The sequence below is a fragment of the Heteronotia binoei genome, chromosome 21 (assembly GCF_032191835.1).
Source record: "Heteronotia binoei isolate CCM8104 ecotype False Entrance Well chromosome 21, APGP_CSIRO_Hbin_v1, whole genome shotgun sequence".
Classification (NCBI taxonomy): Eukaryota; Metazoa; Chordata; class Lepidosauria; order Squamata; family Gekkonidae; genus Heteronotia; species Heteronotia binoei.
In genome coordinates this window covers 36,681,612-36,706,435 of record NC_083243.1, presented here as the reverse complement: position 1 = coordinate 36,706,435, position 24,824 = coordinate 36,681,612, and the positions used below count along the sequence as shown (strand labels likewise).

Below are 24,824 nucleotides of genomic sequence, written 5' to 3'. Positions count from 1 at the left end.
CAACTCTGAATATGGTTATAGTGCTCTAGAGCTGACTATATGACTTGGTCCTGCACCTGTGATTATAGGATGATTGCTTCTCTGTTTCATGAATATCAGAGAAAGTTAAACAGTATGGCTTAGAACCAAAGCAAGAGAGGAGAACATGTTGTTGATTGTAGGTGGATCCAGAGAGCTTTAACCCCCCCCCCCAGTATTCACAAGGCTTTTTTTGTAGCAAAAGCCCGGCAGGAACTCATTTGCATGGCCCCAGAAGGTAGGACCAGAACCAATAGGTTTATTCAGGCTGGTTCGAAATCACTCAGTCAGCTTCTACGGCCCTCACCTGGAGACTGGCAACAGTGGTTCCCCAGGAGGAAAGGCCTCCCTCAGAGGGCTTAAGAATTTCTGACCAATGTGGAAAGGTACCACTAAAGGCCTCTGTGCAAGTGCTTCCCCCAGCCTTGTGTCTTCCCACCCACCCAAGTGAAGGCATTCACTCCCCCCCCCCCCACTTCAAGGGGAGCTGATCTCTGCCATCTGGAGAGCAGTTGTAACTCTGAGTGATCTCCAGCCCTCACCTGGAGATTGGCAACAGGAGGAAAAGCCTCTCCCTCCCATTCTGTCATATGAACCCACTTGTAGCTTAACTGGAATAGAAAGAGTGGAGTATTGGCAGGCAGAAAGGGCCCCTCCCTGCTGTGAATGAACATTCCTTTTGCCTCAGTTGAAGAGAAGGAACCCTGCAGTTTTCTCATGAGCACAGGCCCATAGCTGGGGGGTGATCTGGGGGGGCCAGGCACCACAAATTTTCGCCTGCTCTCAGACAGACTGTCCTGGACTTCCTACAACAGGCCCTGAGGAGAGGCTGTGCTGATCAGTAAGCCCCCCTGTCAGCAGAGAACTGTCTCCCTTGAAGGTCAGTGGGCTTATGCTGAAGTTATTGCCTGATGGGGCTGGCAGTGGGTGGGGAGAGCAGAGTCAGCCAATGGCACGTCAGAGACGGTGTGAGCCAATCCTGTGCAAGCCACATCTAACGAATGAAAATCCTCAGAATTGCCACCACGGTTGGGCTTTTATTTATATAACTGATACAGATTGTAATTGCCAGATGGGAAAATTTTGGAATACAAAATATGTACAGAAATAATGGGTTTTTGATAAGGGGGTTACTGAATGAGTCATCTCCACTGAGCTATCATCAGTGTGCATGTACATGACAGCTTAAACCTCAAATTAAACTTTGTTGGTCTTAAGGTGCCACTGGACTCAAACCTTGTTCTGTTGTATCTTTGTCATGTCAGTTGCTGTCATGTCAGCTGCTCTCCAGTATTAGTTCTCCTATGAAGACTGCTGAATGCCTCCCAGTGCCACTAAACTAATTCTAGACGCTAGTTACAAACCCAACAAATAATTTTGAGGTCTCTGTCCATGCTACACAGTCAATATTTACTCCGTTTAATGGTTAATAAGGAACACTGGCCATTATATAAATGTGCTAGATAAAAACTAAAGACAGGAGTATGTTATATCAGGTGAATGTGCTAGGTTTCTTCAGAAGACTTTGAGTATAATATTCTATTGTTTTATCTACCCAGGGGTGAAATTCTAGCAGGAGCTCCTTTACATATTAAGCCACACACCCCTGATGTAGCTAATCCTCCAAGAGCTTACAAAAAAGAGCCTTGTAAGCTCTTGGAGGATTGACTAAATCAGGGGTGCGTGGCCTAATGTGCAAAGAAGCTAGAATTCTACCCCTGCATCTACCACTGTCTGTGCTCTCTGCAAAACACTTCATGTGGTCTATTCCCTTTAGCAATAAAAGTAAAACTACTAAATCCATCGAAATGTCAAGCTTAATTTATACCTTAGGCCGAATATACCATTTTATCATGTAAGAAGAGTCTCAGATCACAGACACATGGAAATTTCTCTCACGTAAAGAACTCTATTATCAAACTTTATACAAAAGTGGAACAACATAGCACAGATGAATCTTATCCCAAATATATACTATAAAATCATTTAGTGAACACAGATAAAGTGTTTGCTGCACAGAAGGTCAAGAATTTCTTATCCAAAACAGTTTTTTCTAACTCAAAGAACATGGAAGATTTCTTCAGACTAATGTAGGTCTGAGTGCCTAAAATCTGCCACATGAGATACAATTCAAATCCTATTATATAAACAATTGCAGAGTTCAATTTATTCTAAATTTTGCCATTAAAGAGTTAATTTCTGGAAGAAAACAGCACTGAAGCTACCTTTGGGCAAAAAGTAATGCTCTGCATATCAGCCTTAAAATGAACATAAAATACTATCTAAAAGACTGTGTAACTTTTTTTAAAAAAATGCGAACTAACAATGTTGATTAAATGGCAAGCTATTCCAACCAAACAATTTGATACAGTAAAAATCTCAAAACCATATTAAATGAATTCTAATCTCAAATTTTTTTGTGGTATACAATTTATTAAAATTTACTCATCACGTTACTAACAATAATAGTGTACAATGGAATTATGGATCGCAAGCCAGCCATCTTCTATGTGTGTTGCCATTTCCACGAAGTTAATGAAATAACAGTTCCTAGAGAACCGCACTATTGATCCAAATCCAGTTTTGTACATGGGATTGTGTGAAAAGATTAACAATGTTTTATTCTGTTACACAGAATAAGTTTGTAGCAGAACATCCACTAATTTCAATGAAGTTCACTGTCTGCCTCTCCTTACTACTAACTGGTCTTCAAGTTCATTGTCATCACATTCCAGGACATCATGAGGAACTGGGTCACAATGGAGATAAAAACCCACTTGAACATCAACATCCGCCTTTGGCAGAAGGGCAGGAAACTGAAACAACTACCTATAAAAAGATAGTCAAGACTAATTCTGAATTTGCATTCAGATTGTACAAATTTATCACTTCCAATCCAGCTCCTCAAAATGTTTTCTTCTCTCCCCTGAGCATTTTCCTTTGCCAAGCTTACCCTGGGTGCTAAAGCTGAAACCCATCATCAGATTTTCAATGGACTCAGTTTCAACCTGTCTGATATTGAAGAGAATGTGATCCATGGAGGTTTTAAACAAATACTCCATGCCATTAACCAACCCAACAAAGTAACACAGTTGAATATTAGGAATTCTTTGTTCATAGAAAAGTCATTGAAACCACTGCCTACATTTGTGGACAATCTCAAAACCTTGTATGAAGCGGAAGGCTTTTCAACTAACTTTAAGAACTCTACATCAGCAGAAAATGAAATAAACAATTATGTGAAGAAGAAAACTAATGGCAAAAACTCCCATGAGGTTGAAAGACTGATCAAATCACTGTGATGGTTGTTTTAAACTACATCTATTTCAAAGGTAAGTAACGATAACAGCTAATAAATCATAGAATTATAGAGGTGGAAGGAACCTCCAGAGTCATCTAGTCCAATCCCCTTGCACAATGCAACAACTAAACCCCTGCTACACACACACCAATGACTCCTGCTCCGTGTCCAAAAGATGGCAAAAGAAAACCTCTCCAGATCCCTGGCCAAACTGACCTGGAGGAAAAATTGCTGCCTGACCCCTAAGTGGCAATCAGCATTTTCCTGCTTTAAAATTTTTCCTGGACATGTAAAAAAGGGCCACAAGAACTCAGCACAGATGCAACCTTTCTTGTCCTTTTCACATCTCAACCTACCTTTTTCTCCTCAGCTGCCTGGAAAGAGCCGTTCAAGCCTTCATGGACCAGCAAACAAGATTTCTTTGTAGATGCAAACACAACTGTGAAAGTCGACATGATGTGCAGAAAAGGTTATTATGATTATCTCCATGATGAAGACCTGCCTTGCTCAGTGGTAAGAGTGCCTTATGAAGGAGATTACTCAGGCTGGTTCATTCTGCCTGATCAAGGGAAACTAACAGATGTGGAGGACACTGGCAGGAGAAGTTCTGACCAAATGGAGAAAAGCTGTGAAGCGCAAGTAAGCTTTTGCTGCTTTAAAAATGGCTGTTGTACTATCAATAGCTTAGATCCAAGTGGGCAGCCGTGTTGGTCTGAAGCAGTAGAACAAAGCAAGTGTCAAGTTGCACCTTTAAGACTAACAAAGTTTTATTCAGAATGTAAGCTTTCATGTGCTAGAAGCACATTTTTGTCTGATGAAGCTTATTGTAAAATCTTAGAGGATTGGCTACATCAGGGGGGTGTAGCCTAATATGCAAAAGAGTTCCTGCTACAAAAAAGCCCTGTCTTGGCTGGACAAGTTTGCTGCCAAGATCTTTCTAGCCATCTGAGTATCCTCCTAATCTTTAGTATAACAAGGAACATAAGAGGCATGAATGTCTGAGAGCAATTTGGTAGATGGCCTCTAGATGATTTTTATTCTTTCTATTCTTGCAGAAGAGTGTCACAAATCTTAGATCAACCTTTAGGAGGAAATGATCTGACCATGGCACTGGCTCAGTTTTAACCAGACTATCCAGATCAACACCTGTAGAAAAATCAAATCCAGTGTGTTGCCTTCTCCATGTGTGGAGGGTGAAACAACCTGAGAGGATCCCACTGCTGCCATGGAAAACATAGAGCCTGAGGTGTCCCTTGACAAAGCAGTGTCTGCATGGACATTGAAACCACCCAAGACTACCCATTGGGGAAACTACAATGCCCGCTCAGCAAGTGCTTCTGCCAATTGCAGCAGGGCATCTATTGGTGAGCTGGGTGGATGGTAAACCAGCAAGATATCCAACCCTTCCTAGCACCCCATACCAGGTCCATGTTGGCATAGAAAATAATGCCTAGTAAGGCATGAGGCAATGCAACTAATCTGACAGCTGCTGTCAAATAGCTGTCAAGTAGATGGACTAAAGATGATCTGGCAGATGAACTGGTTCTGACCAGATGGATGATGTAACCAGGTGAGGAGTGCTGAACAACTCAGAATAACTCAGCACTGTTTCCTCATTGGTGCAGGACATAGCAGTATCTGTATAAAATTGGAACTATGCTGTACCACCTACCCTCTCACTATTATTTGATTGTCTGGTGGAGCGTTATGTTGGAGAGCTGTATATATGTATATAATAAACTTTGTATATAGTTTAAGAGCACAGTGTGGTGTTGGCTGCGTTAAACTATTCCTCATCGAGTGAACTGGCAGAGGCAGACACAGGCAGTCACAAATCTGCTAACTTCTACACCGACAGTCCACACATTCAGTGCTGATGATTTCCATTGCAGGGATCCTTCAAAAGAAAAAACCATCACGGATGAGAATTGTGGCTCCACCTGCCTGTCTTCCTGTTTGTGACTGATGATGGACTGAGCAACCCGGGGAGGGGGTGTGCATTGGCTGAGTGAGAGGAACCACCAGGAGAGCCAGTTTGGTGTAGTGGTTAAGTGTGCGGACTCTTATCTGGGAGAACCGGGTTTGATTCCCCACTCTTCCACTTGCACCTGCTAGCATGGCCTTGGGTCAGCCATAGCTCTGGCAGAGGTTGTCCTTGAAAAGGCAGCTGCTGTGAGAGCCCTCTCCAGCCCCACCCACCTCACAGGGTGTCTGTTGTGGGGGAGGAAGGTAAAGGAGATTGTGAGCCACTCTGAGACTCTTCGGAGTGGAGGGCGGGATATAAATCCAATATCTTCATCAGCCCCCAACCAGGTCTTCCCCAATGGAAAGATTCATAAAGGTTTGTGATTCATAGTTCATGAGAACCCAAGAACCACAAACCTTCACAACCTTCTATTTTCATGGTTCATGTCCATCCCTACTGTAAGCTCTAATTACTTTGAAGCTTGGAGCACACTTCCTTCGTCAATATGTGCCACATTGCATTCTTTAACGCAAAATATTTTTGGATTCATAACTCTGCATCCTTTCCCACTTCTAACGAACCCAACAAGTATTCCCAATTCAGCTCTGGGGCCCAGTTTCCCTTCTTTCCTTGGGTGTATGAGCAAAAGCTTTGAACCCAAACACCTTCAAATGTCTTAGACCTGGTTTCTTTTTAAACCAAAGTTCAAATGGTTTTTTTCCTGTCACCTTTGAAGGTATTCTATTGTATAAGATGAATTGCTGTAGTTACAGCTTCTGCCCAGCAACAATCAGGCAGGCTGGCTTGCATGAGCAGGCATTTTTCATTTCATTTCATTTGATTTATATCCTGCCCTACCCCACCGAGGCGGGCTCAGGGCGGCTCACAACCGAATAATTCTAACAATAAGGTTTAAAAATTAAAATACAATAATAATTTACATAATTAAAAACAACCAGTATATCAATGTATCAATCAATTTCAGTGTGCTATCTTATTGTCTTCCTTCAGAATATTTCAATGCCGGTCAGTTATAAACCAACCGGAAGAAGACTGTCTTACAGGCCCTGTGGAACTGTCCAAAGTCCCACAGGGCCCTGACCTCTTCTGGTAGCTGGTTCCACCAGCAAGGGGCTGTGATTGAGAAGGCCTTGTCCTTAGTTGACTTCAGCCGAGCCTCCTTTGGCCCGGGGATTACAAGCAGATTTCAAGAGCCGGATCCGGATCACAGCACTCTCTGGGGAGCATAAGGGCAATGTACTGTCTCTTGAATGCTCCTGTTAAGATGCTCAGCAGAACCAGAAAAGAACTGCACAGTTTACAGGTTCATACATCCCTTCATTTACTACCTAAAGGTATGGCAGTCACCCTCAAAATATGTGCATATGACACTGTAGGTTGTAGGCTGATATGAATGTAAGTTCAATATACACATGTTGGAAATAGGATTATGGATTGCATTTTTGGGTCCTGTCCAACTTTGCAGGGATAGCCTGCAGAGTGTAGTTCCAGATGTTAATGCCACACCAAAATAGGGCTCTTGAGCATTCTGGGGAAACTTGCTCTTCCTCGAGAGACTCAGGGTCATCACTGTTGAAAGCACGTTTCAGATTCTCTCTCCATCCAAAAGAAATTCAAAGGTGGCAGTCTCTTACCCAAACCAGAATTTATTGAACAACAGTTAGCAAGCAATTAAAACTATCCCTACACAGTCTCCCAGATCAGGGTGGAGGACAGAGGAACAGACACACCTGGAGACAGGATGTTTACCTAGGAGAGGTCTCTGTTGTTGTAGCTGAGATGTGGAGTGCTGGCAGTCACCCCCTCTGGAGAAGGGGACTGTGCAATTTATGGGGACCCTTCATATTCCCTGTCCTGAACAATTGGTCCGTGGCAATATAGCACATCTGACTGAACACAGACATTTACCAGTTCTGCACATGTTGCTTGTGTCCCCAGTGTGATAAGATATACTCAACCCCCCTTGAGCCTTAACTGGACATCAGAAACTGGATGTTCTCATCAGTTGTTTCTTTGGGGTTCCTGTTCTCTCCAACAAACAACTGACCTTCAGGGCCAGTAAGTTGGTCCTCCCTGCTGTCTTCAGCCAGTGCAGAAAATGACACGTGTTTCTGGGAGAGACAGACAGGCATTTGTGTCTTAGAAAGGCAGAGCAGCAAGGAGTATCTACAATGGCTGCTTTTTGGACAATTGAAAAGGGCCTGGAAAATACAGGGGAAAGCTGAGGAAAATGCTAGGTTGGTTTTGTTTAAAATATGAAGGAGAATAATAATCTGGGGTTTTCAGGGCATATTTATTTTGCTGTTGGGTTAATAACTTTTGCTAGGAAGATAAAGTGCTTTATGCGCTTATTAGCAATGAACATTAGGAATGGTCTGTCGAATGTAATGATGGGAGAAGGAGGGAATCGGGCAGACATAAATGCAAACTCTATAACAGTGATTGCTGCTGCCTCGGTGCCTGCTTCATGGACATCCAGCACAGCCTTGTGAACAGCCTGCAAGAGAAAAACAAAATTCTATTTTATAGCCATACAATAGAAAGAGATAGATCTTTGTATGATCTTCCTCTTATGGTGAGAACATGCATTCTTCCTACAGCTGTGAGGGTGTGCTAATAACTATTTGCTTTCCTGGAAATACCAACGCAAGTGGTTTGACCTGTATGGCTTAGAACTAAAAAAAGAGAAAAGAACATCTTGCAGATGGTAGAATGACATAGAGAGCTGAAAAGCCAGGGTTTGGAGGCTGTCAACCATATCTCCAGACAACAGCAATGAGTTCCCAGGGGGAAAAATGGTTGCTTTGGAGGATGGACTGTATGACATTATTCCCTGTTGAGGTCCTTGCTCCTCCCCCAACCCTACCTTTTCCATTCTCCACCCTGGCACCTCCAGGAGTTTGCAAATTTGTAGCCCTGTTTACAAGACTGTCAAAAGGATGATCAGATAATGGCCAGCATCCAACCACATCATTAAGAAAAGGTAAGTACCCCCCCCACACACACACACACTTTAAGAGGGGGAAACAGCGACTCTCCTCTTTTTCTGGGTCCTATTAAGCCCTATGAAATGTTGTTCCTGTGGGTTAGTGGACCCTCAGGAGTAGCTGATTGGAATATGCCAAAGGGAGGGGGAACTGGTGGAAATCAGCATGTTGAGGAAACCCAAGACTCCCCTCGGTTGTCAGCCTCCAGGTTGCACCTGGAGATCTCCCATTATTACAGTTGATGGAGGAGGCACTGAGGCAGCAGCAAGTTAAAAAGGTCAATTCCCTTGCAGAAAATGGCTGCTTCAGAGGGCAGACTCTATGACATAATACCCTGATGAGGTCCTCCTCTTTACAGACCCTGCCCTCCCCAGGCTCCACCCCCCCCCCCCCAAATCTCCAAGTATTTCCCAACTGAATCCCCAACTGTGAGTGGATCCGAGGTGTCACCTTCAGCATCCACTCATCTGGGCAGCAACGCACTTGGTGTCTCTTAAGTAATGTTTGCTAGTTTACTATTTGGCAGTGACTGGCACTTAAACAGCTCACTGTCTGACAATCTGCTGGGAAGCAGCTTTAAGACAGTTGACAAAACAAGGAAATGAGTCACAAATTCCCACAGGTTAGTTACTCAGATTGCACGGGAGGGGTGGAGTCTTTTAGGTGCTGGCCTGAGGTTGATCCAGGCCCCTCATAAGGCACAGGGAGATTGGACAAGGAGGGCTCATCAGTTGTTCCACAGGTTGAAGGGGGAGGGGTAGAAACTAGAGTGAAGGACCTTTCCCTCTCAGCCTGAGACTTGTGGGAGTGTACACAGTGTTTCATCCTGTCCGGGATCTGCAGTCTCACACACAGTGGCACACAGAAACAAAATATAATTGAAGAATTATACTGGGGATACTGCAGGGTTTTGACAATGAACGTTGATAGGATGTAGTAGATTACTCAAATGTGTCATATGTATGGCCCACAATGAGGTGAAATTAGCCACAGAGGGCAGAACAGGCTGTGTCCATTCAGATTGCAGGTGGAAGTCCTGATCTTTAATATTTCTCTGAAACAAAAAATTCTGTGCAACTAGCACAATGCTGGCTCAACTGCTATCTCCCTAATGTGTTAGGGGGTTTGTTTGTTTGTTTTACTTGCAGAGAAAATATCTCAAAGGAGCATTAAACTACAGTACTAACTGTCCATTTGGTCACATGAGGGCTTTATCATTTCATTCTATGGCATGTGTAGGCCAGTCCTCTGTTCTAAAGCATTACGGCTGCATCCAGGGGATAAAACTGTATCCAGGACTTCCATTTGAAGTGGATGTAAGAAGTAGAATTTTGTTACAACTTCCCCAGTCCTTTCCTTCTGTGTATGCCTGTAAAGTGCCATCAAGTCTAATTTAATTTAAGGTGACCCCATAGGGTTTTCAAAGCATAAAATTTTCAGAGGTGGTTTGCTACTGACTGCCTCTACCTGGGACCTCCTACTTCCTTGTGGTCTCCCATTCAAGTACTAACCGTGAATGACCATGTTTAACTTCTGAGATCTGATGAGACTTGGCTTTCCAGAGCTACCAAGTCCAGCCCTTTTCTTAGAACTGACAAACATTTTACAGAGGGCCATGAGAGACTGGAATGTGGGTAAACTACTGCATTGTACTCAAGTCACTCATAGTCAGGGCTTGAATTTAGCAGGAGCTCACAGGAGCATAGCTCCTGAACCTCCAGCAAGGGTCTACATGCAGTAGGGAGTTCTCTCCCCACTGCACACAGATCCCTGGGCATATGCAAATGAGATATGCTACTGAGCTTCTGCACCTTTTTCTTCTACAAAACAACCCCTGCTCATAGTCCTCTGTTGGACTATTCTTAGTCTCCTTGGGGCTAGTTGAAGTGAGTGTGGAAAAATTGTATCAGATGTTTCTGATGGAGTGGAGTGACTACTAGTACAACACACTGATTCAGTCTGGCCTCACCAACCCCTTATTTAATTTTATTGCTATTATTTGATCAGTTGTGTAAAGTACTGGGGTCGGCGCAGTAAGAGACCAGAGTCGGAGAGTGATTTCAGCAAGCTTTACTTCAGGAACACCAACACAACTGAGCTCTATTCAAACCTCCCGCTCCTTTTATACAATTCTTGCCCCCTTCTGATTGGACCTTAACTATGTACATGGATTGGCTATTTACAGAGGCCTAAGGGCCTATCAGGGTACAGTATGAGCCTAGATGTTGATTGGCTACTTATGTTTCAATCCTTCCCCTGATTGGGCACGCTTAGGCCTTCTCTGGAACCCTGGTGTGGAGTACAAGCTTGGCTTGTTCAGCTTCCCTCCAAAAGTAACAGTTCTCCATTTGAACCTAGGACACAACAAGTTGCTTCTAGTAGATTAGAACATAAGAAAAGTTGTGCTGGATCAGGCTAGTGGCCCATCCAGTCCAACAATCTTTGTCACACAGTAGCTAAATCCAGGTGTTATCAGGATCCTTCCCACTGTTGCCCCCCAAGCACCAAGAATACAAAGCATCTCTGCTCCAGATATAGTGTTTCATCTATACCTTTTGACTATAAATCACTGATGAACCTCTGGTCCATATGTTAATCCAGTGTCCCTTGTTATAGTAAAACCTCTGACTATTCCCCATGAAATATATTAAAAATGCAACTGTTTTAAAGTAAGGTAAAAGATACCACAAATTTAGCTTCAAACAACTCATATACTTACTTTGGAAACCTTCAGATTGCAATGTCCAGTAATCCCAGATAGATCAGCATTGTTGTTAAAGACATCCTTCACACCTTCTTTCTGCAGTAATTCTTTGACATCATAGGATCCAGAAATGGTAAATTTTGGAATATACAATTTAATTTCACTAGTTAATAGCCAGAGAGAGAAAGAGAGAAAGAGAGAGAGAGAGAGAGGGAGGGAGGAAGGGTGAAAACCAGATAATGTTCAGCAGGATAAAAAAATTCCGTTTTCCGAGATATATACAACTTTCCTCCCTTTAAAATGTGGTTTACGAGTAAAATGGAATCAGATATTCTATAATATATTGAGTGAGAATGTATTATTAGTCTGTATTCTAGTCCTGGAATGGCCTTTTCTTACAGCTATGCATTCTTGTAATAAAGCTGATTTAGTGGGACACATTGCCTCGATTCTCATTCACTGCCTAGATTACAGGCTTATGCTATGAAGATGAATCCCAAGGTCACCGTACCTTTTGACAGCAGCCAAGAGAATTGGAGTCTGAAACAACCAAGAAGTGGTGGCACAATATCAGAGAGAAAGCCCCAAATCCCTCTTTATGAGGACTTGAGGTCTACAAGGGATTTCAGCTGAGAGAGCCACATCTCCCTCACCCGAAAGAAGGACTCCTGTCTCAGCCTCCGAGCAGGGCTGCATCTTTATAAATTGCTTGATGACCATTTGTCTGAGTGGAGAGTGAAGGTACAGGCTGGCCCTAGACTGTCTGGCACTATAGGCAAGGCTAATGTCTGCCCCCCCGCACTGATAACATCAACAAGTCACATGGGGGCAACCGACTGGCCACCCCCAGAAGGCTGGCACTCTAGGCAATCACCTAGTTTGCCTAGTGGATGGGTCGGCCTTGTGAAGGTATCCTGTTGAGGAGCTGGGCCTGAGTTCCACAATTAAAACGACTAAACCGTTAACTTTTCTCTGGATCATTTATTCTTTAAAGCAAATTAGTCAATATAGTCTTAACTAGAAATAACAGAATCACTCCTCCCTGCTTCCCCATCAGCTGTAAATATCTTACTGCAGGGGTGGCCAACGGTAGCTCTCCAGATGTTTTTTGCCTACAACTCCCATCAGCCCCAGCCATCAGTCCATATAAATGGCCAGTATTTTCTAATTAGATAAACCAACAGTCTCTGTGGCCAAACTCTGTGCACATCCTTTTCCTTTCCTCTGTAGCATGATAAAATGATGACATCCCCATCTGCTTGTTTGCCATCGTAGACAGCAAGGTTTGAAAAGAACCACATCCACTACTCAGTGGCTTGGTAGGACGTTGCTGGAGAAATTTTATTGGCTCCGGCCCCCCAAAAGCCCTGGCAGTTATTGGTAGTATAATACAGTATTCCATTACATGTCAAAATAAAATGCTGTAAATTCCCAAAACTGTGCCTAGACAAGAGAAATGATTGGAATATCCAGAATATTAATAGAAAAGAGAAGGGAAATTTGTCTCCTAAGTAATTACTATAAATTGCTTCTAGGATAATCAAACTATGTGTATCATAGTATGAAGCATCTATTGTGAATTTAAAACAAATGCTTTTTTCCCCCTGCACTAATATATTAATTATGCGGCAATTATTCTAAAAATAATGCAAATTGAAAACTTACTCCTTTTGGAAAGACATGCTCCATTTGGATAAACACTGTGTTGTCAAAGCATCTTCCACAACCTTCAGTTTTCCTTGATCCGGCAGAATAAACCATGCTGAGTAATCTCCTTCATAAGGCACTTTGACCACCCAACAAGACAATTCTTCATCCCGGAGAAAATCATAATAACCTTTTCGGTACATCATGTTGACCTTCACTGTTGTATTTGCATCAACAAAGAAATCTCTTTCCTTGGTCAACTCATGGTCAAAAGGTTTTTCCCAGCGACCTAAATAGAAAAAGAATAGGCACATGGAGTAAAAAAAAAAAACTGATTCTCATATATGCACATTATTGCAAGATATCTTTATTGTAAGAGGACAGGAATTCTCCTCTCCAAGTCTCATGTCCAAGTGAAGGTATTATGTGATAATGTGATACAGCTGAGTAACAGAACATGAGATGATAAAAGTGCTAGTGGGTCAAGCAACTCAACTTTCAGTCCAAAGGACAAGATTTCTATCCTATCAGTCTGCTCAGCGATGTTTGAATCCATCCTATAACCAAAGGAATCTTCTTCTGAGGTAAATGGCCCATCCTTCAGTGGAACAGCCACTTTCATCAGAGGAAGATGTCAGAAGAGAGTGATAGGATTCAAGCTAAAATGTCTTGCCATAAAACTCTTTTACTGTTCTGAACAATTCAGTTGAAATTTGCAACACATCCCATCTTTTTGCTCTGCAGGCAGCTACCATCTGCTGTAGTTTCATTCTGCCCTGTTTGGCTCAAAGTGAGCACAGAGACCACCACTCCCCTTTCCACATTCATTTCCTGACGGCCATGTTATTTAGTTGGCACATAGACAGTTCTTGTTTCTCCATTTGTCATCAATATTTATTAGTAATTACCATGATTTACCTTTGAAGGAGATATAGTTTAGAAGAACCATTAGAATATCTGCATCTAGATCTTGAACTGCCTGGGTGATTTTCCCATTGGTTTTGTTCTTTACGTAATCATTGATCTTGTTTTCTGCTGCTGTAGAGTTCTTGAAGTTTGTTAGAAATCCTTCAGCTTCATAAAAGGTTTTGACATCATTGTGAAATTTAGGCTGCAGTGACAATGATTCTTCTATGAACAAAGCATTCCCAATATTCATTTGTGTTACGTTATTGGGTTGGTTAAGAGTATGGACTATTCGGTTAAATGCTCCATGGATCTCATTCTCTTCAGGGTCTGACAGGTTGAAACCAAGTCCATTGAAAATCTGATGATGGGTTTCACCTTTAGCACCCAGGGTCAGCAGGACAAAGGCTGTGGAGATGCTCAGGGGGGAGATGAAAATATTTTGGGAAGCTGGATCTGAAGCAATGCGTTTGTACAATCTCAATGCAAAGTCATTATTTATCGTGAGTATCTTTTGTCCAATTGATTCAGTTCCGTGCTCTTGTGCCGGAGGCTGTTGCTGAGGTTCAGGTGGGCTTTCATCTCCATTGTGCTCCTGTTCCTCATGATGTCCTGGGATGTGATGACAATGGACTTGAAGACCAGTAAGCAGTAAGGAGAGGCAGAGGATGAACTTCATTGGAATGGTTAGTGGCATGAGAATGGGTAAAATTCAGTAAACTGTATGAGGCAAAGAAATTTGTGTTTAGAAAACATGTTAATTGGTTTTTAGAGTTTGATTGTTTAAATTATCAAAACATTCTAAGTATCAAAGTATGTGCGTTAAAGGGTTAGAATAATAAAGTTACCAATACTGCAAAGCTTAAAATAATAACAATATTTTAAAATAATGGTGAGACTTATTTGTAGAAGTTTGTCAATAGTTTAAGCCTGATTAATACAACTTAGAATCCATGAAAATCTGCTGTTGTCTTTAATGGGATTTAAATTGCACCACATTGGGTTGATTTTAGGAACTCAGTCCTACATTCACTGAAAGAAATATTTCATATTCTTTGAACACAGGAAGAATTGTTTGGGATAAGAATATCTTCTTGACTTTTTGTGTAATAGAAGGAAATTCTGGATTCTACTACGGCTAAATTATCTTATGGTACAATTCTAGTATTCGATTCATCTGTGCTACATTGTCCCACCTTTCGTAGTATAAAGACTGGTAATAAAGTTTGTGTTCAACACTGGTGAGATTTCTATGCTGCCTTGCTGTGAGATATTCTGTCCCAGACTTTGTCCCATGTGTAATAAAGCAGTCATGCTGGACTAACTAAAAAATAAAGTTTTAAATTTAGATGTATCTAGTCATTTGCTTTAATCATCAAAGCCAACATACAGATATGAAGTAATTTGGAAAGAACATGAATATGGGTTGATCAAAGTAGAGAATGTGCATCATACTCACAGAGTCTTCTGAAGAAATGTAGCACATTCAGCTGTTCTATGATACTCCTTCCTTAACCACTTACCTAGCATGTTTATATGGTCAGTGTCCATCATTAACCATTAAGCTGAGCAAATATTGAACATGTATCTGAGACAGCTACCAGAAATTATTAATTGGATTTTTAGCTAGTCTCTGCAGTTTGTTCACAGTCTATGGAAGGTTTTCAATAACAATTTTTGACCGTTGTAGAAGAGATGATATGGAAAAGAACACAGCTGACAGAGAAAATACAACCCCCAGTAAGTCCCATATTTTCTGCCCCTTTACAGGGTATCTATACCTTATACTGACATCTTACCACATGAGAAAGGCCTCCTAACTGGGATGAACTTGAAATATGTTGTAGAACATCCAAGTTGATTTTAGAAACCATGAATATGGCCCAGTTATTTAACAATTCATGATGTTCAGATAGATTATTTTACATTTGTTCACCAGCCTCACTCTTTATCGGATTCACAAAGCAAGTACATTGCCAAAAACAATGAGATTGATTTGAAATCCTTTTTAAACTCTTCATTTGGGAGACAATTCACTCAATTCTTGGCAAATTCACCTTCATGTTTTATGACATGATCTCAATCAACTTTTGCTCAAATGGCTCCTTGTGTACCAATCAATTCATTCTAAGATCTAAGCTTGATCTGTTTTTTCAGCTTAACCAGCATATTGGAGAAACAGTGAGAAAAGAGTGCAAGCACTTTCAGGGTTTCTTTTGTAGCAGGAACTCATTTGCATATTAGGCCACGCAACCCTGATGTAGCCAATCCTCAAAGACCTTACAGGGCTCTTAGTACAGGGCCTACTGTAAACTTCAGGAGGATTGGCTACATCAGGGGGTGTAGCCTAATATGAAAATGAGTTTCTGCTACAAAAAATGTCCTGAGTACTATAGATAAGTTGGATAGCTAAATGCATGCAGAATTCAGCAAAGCAAGTCAATGTTCTATTTGATGTGATCAATAGCAGGACTGTGGACCAATTGCTCACATTTCAACACAAGCAGAAGACTCTTGACCACATTCTGGAATTGTTCAGCAAATCAGAAGCAGAATCATCCAGCCTGGAGTCCCTGTTCCCCACTCAGCCTGTCGCTTCAGAAGGATACCATGGACAATGGTATCAAAAGCCACCAACACATCCAGGAAAATGAACAGAGATGCATTCCGCTTGTCAGTCACCTTGTGAATATCATAGGTTAGGGTGACCAAAGCTGTTTATGTCCCAAACCTGGACCTGAATCTGAATTAAAATGGGCCTGGAAAAAAAAAGGTCAAAATGTGATTAAAATTCTACAATTAAACAATAATATTTTTTTCAGGGGATGTTTCCAAGCAACATTTTGTCTTAATAAAACTTCTAGATTACAGTTTGGTGAATCTGACAAATTAATGGAGGCTTGGTCTATCTATGATAAGTAGCCATGATGGTTCAATGGAAATTCCATGTTCATTTCTGGTCATTTCTGGGAAGGGATAACAGGATGGCAGGAGCTTGTCTATAGGCTTAGCCAGGGCTTGAATTCACCAGGAGCTCACAGGAGCGCGGCTCCTCAGCCTCCTGCCAGGGTTTGCATGCAGCGGGGAGAGAACGCTGCACACAGATCCCTGGGCATATGCAAATAAGATTTGCTACTGAGTTCTTGCACCTTTTCCCCCCTACAAAATGACCCCTGGACTTAACCAATGTCCAATATTGATTGTTAATTGTGAAAGTGAACAAACATGCATTATGAAATGGATTGAGAGAGCAATATCTCAAGCAATACATTTGCCCCTGCAGTTTGCACAATTATGTCAGTAATCGAGGTAAGGGTCAGTTGAATTGTAAAAGGATAGGCATGAGCTGGGGAAATTGTGATTAATTTTGGTTCATGGTTTGTTTGGTTGCCTGGTTCATTGGCTCATGTTGATTTGTTTATGTTTTTTAAATTTTCTGAACTGTCATCTGTGCTAGAAAATGGAATAAAAACTGCCATGTTGTGAGACGGCTAGGCTGGGTAATATGTGATGAAATGGTAATCTGAGTGCTGTTGAGTTGTCTGTTTATAGAATGTTTTTATTGTATTTTATTGTTTTATCATATGTTGTACTCCGCCCTGAGCCCTAAGGGAAATGGGCAGAATAGAAACATACTAAAATAAATAAATAAATAAACTTACAGCTGCTGGAATGGCCTTGGGTTAGCCATAGCTATCACAGGAGTTGTCCTTGAAAGGGCAGCTGCTGTGAGAGCCCTCTTAGCCCCACCCACCTCACAGGGTGTCTGTTGTGGGGGGAGAAGATATAGGAGATTGTAAGCCTCTCTGTGTCTCTGATTCAGAGAGAAGGGTGGGATATAAATCTGCCATCTTCTTCTTGTTGTATAAGATAAATTGCTGTAGTTACAGCTTCTGCCAAGCAACAATCAGGCAGGCTGGCTTGCATGAGCAGGCAATGTACTGTCTCTTGAATGCTCCTGTTAAGATGCTCAGCAGAACCAGAAAAGAACTACACAGTTTAAAAGGTTCATACATCCCTTCATTTAGTACTTAAAGGTATGGCAGTCACTCTCAAAATATGTGCATATGACACTGTAGGTTATAGGCTGATATGAATGTAAGTTCAATATACACATGTTGGAAATAGAATTATGGATTGCATTTTTGGGTCCTATCCAACTTTGCAAGGATAGCCTGCAGAGTGTAGTTCCAGATGTTAACGCCACACCAAAATAGGGCTCTTGAGCATTCTGGGGGAACACTTGTTCTTCCTCAAGAGATGCAGGTTCATCACTGTTGGAAGCACGCTTCAGATTCTCTCTCCGTCCCACAGAAATTCAAAGGTGACAGTCTCTTACCCAAACCAGAATTCATTGAACAACAGATAAGAAACAATTAAAGCTATCCCTACACAGTCTCCCAGTTCAGGGTGGAGGACAGAGGAACAGACACACCTGGAGACAGGATGTTTACCTAGGAGAGGTTTTTGTTGATGTAGCTGAGACGTGGAGTGCTGGCTGTCACCCCCTCTGGAGAAGAGGCCACCCTTTGCAGCTTATGGGGACCCTTCTTATACCCTGTCCTGAACAACTGGTCCGTGGCAATATAGTACATCTGAGTGAGCACACACATTGACATGTTCTACACATGTTGCTTGTGCCCCAAGTGTGGTAAGGTATACTCAACCCTCCTTGAGCCTTAACTGCACTTCAGAACGGGCTTCTCGAGCAGTACCTGAGGTGTTACATCAGCTACCAACAGTCCAATTGGGTCGAGCTCCTACCCTTTGCTGTGTATGGTTATAACACCAGTGTTCATAGCTCGACCAAAGTAAGAAAAGGTTACAAGTACTATAGATAACTTGGATAGCTAAGTGTATGCAGAATCCGGCAAAGCAAGTTCATGTTCCTTGTGCTGTGATCAACAGAAAGACTGTGGACCAATTTTTCACATTTCAACACAAGCAGAAGACTCTTGATCACATTCTGGAATTATTCAACCAATCAGAAGCAGAATCATCAAGCCTGGAGTCCCTGCTCCCCTGTCAGCCTGCCTCTCTAGAAGGATACTAAGGACAACAGTATGAAAAGCCACCAACACGTCCAGGATAATGAACAGTGATGCATTTTGCTTGACAGTCTCCTCGTTAAGATCATAGTTCAGCATGACCAAAGATGTTATGTCTCAAACCTAGAGCTGGATCTGAATTAAAGTGAGCTTGGAAATAATAAAAAAAAGATCGAAATATGTTAAAATTCTACAATTAAGCAATAATTTTTTTTTTTCAGGAAATGGTTCCATTTTATCTTAATAAAACTTCTAGATTACAGTTTGGTGAATTTGACAAATTAATGGAGGCTTGTGCTATCTATGGTAAGTATCCATGATGGTTAAATGAAACTTCCATGTTCAAAGGGTCATTTCTGGGAAGGAACAACAGGATGGCAGGAGCTTGTCTATAGGCTTAACCAATGCCCAGTATTGATTGTTAACCATTAAACAGAGTAAACATGAAAGATTTCAGGTTTTCACGGCTGGTAACATCATTAGGGTTTGTAGAATCTTTCGGGATCAAGAGCCGTGTTCTACTGGAGAAAGTTTTTCTTCCAGACGTTTTGTTCTCAGCTGCGGAGAACATCCTCAGTGGTGTTGCAGCCGGAGCAGGCGCTCAGACCTTCTTGGCTGCTGTGCATTGAGTGGGGCCAGGGCTGCTGGAGAGCTGCTATTTCTAGGCTGGAGGGGGTGTGATGAAAGGGCAATTGGTTTGTGGATGTGCCCATTGTTTGGTAGGGCTTCCTGGAAGGATAGTGATAAGGAAACTGGCTGTTGAATGTGATCATTGTTCCGTGTTCCCCGCAGCTGAGAACGAAACGTCTGGAAGAAAAACTTTCTCCAGTAGAACATGGCACTTGATCCCGAAAGATTCTACAAATCCTAATAGAGTAAACATGCATTATGAAATGAACTGAGAGAACAAAATCTGCAGTAATATCAAGAACCTAGTACAAAATACAGTTTTTGTGCCCCTGCAATTTGCACGATTATTCCAATACTCAAGGTGAAGGTCATTTGAATGGCACTTAACCTGATGGCCTCATGCTGTTCATTTTTCTCTTAGCCCAATTTGTGCCAAAAGACTACTCTGGATTTCCTAATATGGGAGTTTGTTTCCTATATTTCAAAATTCTCCTCAGGACCTCAAACCTTACAATATGCTGCCTAATGGTGATTCTGTCTAATAGATCCATTTCTTATTCTGTGTGTTTTCTGAGGATGCAAGAGGACTGGACAGGCAAGAAAGCCCCACTTCTGATGTCAGAAACCCAGAGAAGAAACTACTTTTACCACATGCTTTTGTATGGGTTCACCATCAAGTCACAGCCAATTTATGGTGAACCTTTATGGTGAACCCTTTTTAGGGCAAGTGAGAAGCAGAAGTGGTTTGCTATTGCCTTCCTCTGCAAAGCGACGTCAGCTTTTCTTGGTGGTCTCCAATCCATGTACTTGTTATTTATTTCAAGATATTGCTTTGATTTTATATTGGGGAAGTCATCACAAAGGCAGAGCTAGCAAGAGGAGGGGTAAAAACGGGATAGTCTGCCTATGTTTTACAGAGATCTTCCCCATAGAGAATCTCAAAAATAACTAGACTGTTGCTTAACAAAGAGAGGTATTATTATTAGTTTATTTATATTCCGCACGTTCCCCCATTGAGGGCTCAGAGCAAAGTACAACAAATAAAATAAAATCACAATAAAATCATAATAAAACTAATTGCAACATTCATCAAGTGCAACAAAATAATTCAGCAAGATGGTATAGCACCAGTAGTACCACAATACAACACCAGTAGAGCAGCAAAGCAGTAGGGCAGTAGGGGGGAGGCGAACTGATCGATGGATAGATGCCCGCTGCCTCATCCAAAGACCTGCAAAAGAACAGTGGCAGCACAATATATGAAATACAAAAATACAAAAATACAGGCTAGAATTTGAAGGCTAGAATTTGTCCTTCAGAAGTCAACAAACAACGGAGGGACTCCTGTGGAACTTTATTTTTGAGTCATTGTACTCATTTTGAAAACTCTGTGACTGTGTGGGGTCCTCCTTGGAATATTGTTTTGAGACTGTTGTTTTCTATTTCTATTTATACTGTATGAATGTATGCCCACTGTTGTAGGCTGTTCATTTCATTATAATAGAACTTTATTTACACCAGTTAAGAGTATTTGTGCACAATATTTTGTATTTTTGTATTTTTGTCATCCAAAGACCTGGTGGAACAGCTCCGTATTGCAGGCCCTACAAAAGCCCAATAGGCCAGGTAGGGCCCGGATCTCCAAGGGAAGTTGATTCCACCTGGTCAGGGCTAGGATCAAAAAAGTCCTGGCCCTGGTGGAGGCAAGACGGGCATCTCTTGGGCCGGGGACTATCAGAAGATCTTGGGAGGCCGAATGAAGTGACCTCTGGGGCATATATGGGAGGGGACAGTCCCGCAGGTATGTTGGTCCTAGGCCACACAAGGCCTTAAAAGTTAAGACTAACACCTTGAAATGGATCTGGTACTCTATAGGCAGCCAGTGCAGCCGTATGCTCACCCATATAGCAAGCGAGCTACAACATTCTGTACCCACTGCAGTTTCTGGATCAGTTTCAGGTCTTTTTTTTTTTTTGTAGCAGGAACTCCTTTGCATATTAGGCCACACACCCCTGATGGAGCCAATCTTCCTGGAGCTTACAGTCGACCCTGTACTAATAACCCTGTAAGCTCTTGGAGGATTGGCTCCATCAGGGGCGTGTGGCCTAATATGCAAAGGAGTTCCTGCTACAAAAAAAGACCTGCAAATTAGTGAGTATGTAGGGTGGGGGGAGGTTGACTACAGATTCTCTGGGCCCTGGCAACTGCCCCACCTCAGGGTATGCTATCACTAGCTGTCACATTTAGATGATTTATGGTACAGTGGTGGTATCACAACATTTTGTTCTGCGTTGCAATACACACACACACAAACACATTTCTGGGCCTCTAGTTTGGTGATAAAATGTTGTGCTGGGAGTGGAGTGAATTCCCATGCAAATATCCTATCTGAGATTCTGCATCTCAGGTGTCCCACTATGTAGAATAAAGCAGAGAATCCAGACTTATTGATAAATCCAATTTAACCCAAGCATTAACTTCAGTTTGAGCTAGTAACTGGGATAGGGGAATTATTAGATTACACAGCATCTATCAATGCAGCCGGGGGGGGGGGGGGGGATGTGTTCCATACTTACCAAATCCCCCCAGAATCCCAGAGGCATTCAACTGGACTGGATTGCTTCTGGCTTTGCCATGTATAAAGCAGGCATGCACAATATTAACTGTTCATGATTAACCATTAAGCAAACAAAAACTATCAATGGAGAAGAAAAAACAAACATGTTGCAATAGATCTGGAGTTGTTCTCTGTACTTTGGGACAATGGTTTCCACTGTCAAGATGAAGCATAATTTGAATGATTGCTCAGTTTGGTGGAGTCAACTCAGTGTGGACCAGGAAGATTACTTTGTGCTTTGCCCTTTGTGAGGTATGTGTCTTTGATCAAACTTCCACAACAAGAAGAAAACTTTGCTTAGTTGTTTTCTCCAACACAGGAGCATACTTCAAAAATGTGGCTTCTGTACTAGACTTCCATAGGTCTATCCTTTGTGCTGTTTGCTTCTTTTGACTGGAGACAGGCTGGTCTTCAGGAGCCCACTCAAGAACCTCTTTCTGCTTCATACTTGTAGCCTCTCAAGGTCCAGGAGCTACCATATCAATGACTCTATTATGTTTCTTATCATACTGTTACTTGGCCCATATGGCCCTCCTCTAACACCAGTTATGGATGGATCCTGTTAAAGTTCTTTGACCTGATGGGAACCAAAGAATGGAGAAGCATCTTACACAGTTTCTCCAACATCAGCGATGTTGGGCATCTACTTATACTGTAATTTAACTAAAGGCAAGTCGAAATAGAGCTGTTTTACAGGCCTTGCGGAACTGGGCAAGGTCCTGCAAGGCCCTTACATCTTCTGGGAATTGGTTCCACCAGTGGGGGGCTGCAATTGAGAAGGCTCTTTCTCTGGTAGCCTTCAGTCCCACCTCCCTTGGCCCAGGGATTGACAGTAAATTCTGCGATCCAGATCTGAGTACCCTCTGGGGAACATGTGGGGAAAGACGGTCCCTAAGGTAGACAGGTCCTCAGCCATAAAGGGCTTTAAAGGTAATAACCAGCACCTTGTAGCAAATCCGGAATACTATTGGCAGCCAGTGCAGTTCCCACAACCTTGGCTGTATGTGCTCCCATATAGAGAGACCCAATAACAGCCTGGCTGCTGCGTTCTGCACCAACTGCAGTTTCTGGATCCGAGACAAGGGCAACTCCATGTAGAGGGCATTATAGTAGTCTAGTCTCGAGGTGACCGCTGCATGGATCACAGTTGCTAGGTCGCTGTGCTCCAGGAAGGGGACCAACTATTGTACCTGCCAAAGGTGAAAAAAGGCGGATTTCGCAGTGGCTGCTATCTGGGCCTCCATTGCCAATGTGGGCTCCAGTAGCACCCCCAAGCTTCTGACTTTGGGCACCGATATCAGTGGTGCCCCATCAAAAGCTGGTAGAGAGATTTCCCTTCTCAGACCACCGCAACTCAGGCAAAGGAGCTCTGTCTTCATAGGATTCAGCTTCAGACGACTCAGCCTGAGCCACCCTGCCACGGCTTGCAGCGCCAGGACTAAATTTTCTGGGGCAGAGGCTGGCTGGCCATCTATCAGCAGATAGAGCTGGATGTCATCAGCGTATTGATGGCAACCCAGGCCAAATCTCTGGACAATCTGGGCAAGGGGGCGCATTTAGATATTGAACAACATTGGGGAGAGCACCGCCCCCTGAGGCACCTCACAATTAAGTGGATGTCTCTAGGACGATTGTCCCCCGATTGCCACCCTTTGTCCCTGACCAAGGAGAAAAGAGGAGAGCCATTGCAAGGCCAACCCCTGAATCCCTGCGTCAGCAAGGCAGTGGACCAGCAACTGATGGTCGACCATGTCAAATGCCGCCAACAGGTCCAACAACATCAGCACTGCTGACCCGCCTCGATCCAGATGCCGCTGAAGATCATCTACCAGGGCGACCAGCACTGTCTCCATCCCATGACCTGGGTGAAAGCCAGACTGATGTGGATCTGGGATGGAAGCATCCTTCAGAAAGCTCTGTAACTGCAGATTCGAGACTAAATTCGAGACCGGCCGATAGTTTGCCAATTCGGCTAGATCTAATGTTGGTTTTTTCAAGAGGGGGTGAACTACTGACATTTTTGAGGGGTCTTGGAAAAAAACCCTCAGAGAGGAATCTATTTACAATATCCCATTTAGGATATCGAAGCTCCATCTGGCACACTTTAATCAACCAGGATGGGCAAGGGTCCAAATCACACGTTGTTGGGCACGCAGTAGAGAGGATTCTGTCAACTTCTTCCAGGCTAAGTGTTATAAAACTGTCTAAAGCTGATCCGGAAAACAGGCACGACACCTCGAGCTCGCATAGTTTCAACTGTGGCAGGGAGGTTGCAGCGGAGCGATGAGACCTTATCTGCAAAGAAGGTTGCAAAAGCCTCGCAGTCAATGTCTTGGGTGTTCCAATGCCCAGTCTGTTGTGGCCTCCATCAGGGACAATAAGGCACTAACTGGTGCGTTAGGCAGTCGGTACACCAGCCAGATCGCCAAACCCTCTCCAACATCCATTGCTTGCCTTTGTGTAGTGACCCTGGTAATCCTTTGTGGCTTCCTATCCAAATACTAACCTGGGGCTGACACTACTTAGCTTCTGAGATCTGATGAGATTGGGGTAGCATCCAGGTCTCATGTTCCTGCTTATTGTAGGTTGTTCTCCTTAGCCCATTTTAACACACTTCCTTTAGCAGAGCTAACAGCTAAAGTTAGGAATTCCACATAAGCAGAGGTTAGATCCCTACGGAGCTCAGGTTATTGAGTCTATTATTTTCCTGCAAGATGTATGCTGAGCAAAGAGCAAATATGCTTATGGCTACCTTTTCAGCCCACTCTGCTTTTGTCTGTTAATCCTTCTTTCCGAGTCTGACAAGAGGACTATAGAAACAGTGGCAAAATTAATCTAATGGGTACCAACACATTGTAACCAAGTCTTGAAACTATCTAGGGCAGGGGTGGCCAAGGGTAGCTCTCCAGATGTTTTTTGCCTACAACTCCCATCAGCCCAAGACAGCATGGCCAATGGCTGGGGCTGATGGGAGTTGTA

The 24,824-nt window shown here is 42.8% G+C and overlaps 1 protein-coding gene across 1 annotated transcript in view; it reads right to left on the bottom strand.

Moving 5' to 3' along the window:
- Positions 1–15,098, bottom strand: part of LOC132589564 (uncharacterized) — a 56,668-nt gene extending 41,570 nt beyond the window's left edge. The window contains exons 1-6 of the mRNA XM_060262329.1: positions 15,010–15,098; positions 13,563–14,270; positions 12,663–12,933; positions 11,013–11,160; positions 7,603–7,803; positions 7,354–7,417 (exon numbers count right to left, since the gene is read on the bottom strand). Of these exons, the coding sequence (XP_060118312.1) occupies positions 7,354–7,417; positions 7,603–7,803; positions 11,013–11,160; positions 12,663–12,933; positions 13,563–14,247 (1,369 nt within the window). The 5' untranslated portion in view covers positions 14,248–14,270; positions 15,010–15,098. The remainder of the gene's footprint in view (positions 1–7,353; positions 7,418–7,602; positions 7,804–11,012; positions 11,161–12,662; positions 12,934–13,562; positions 14,271–15,009) is intronic.
- Between the last annotated feature and the right edge of the window lie 9,726 nt (positions 15,099–24,824).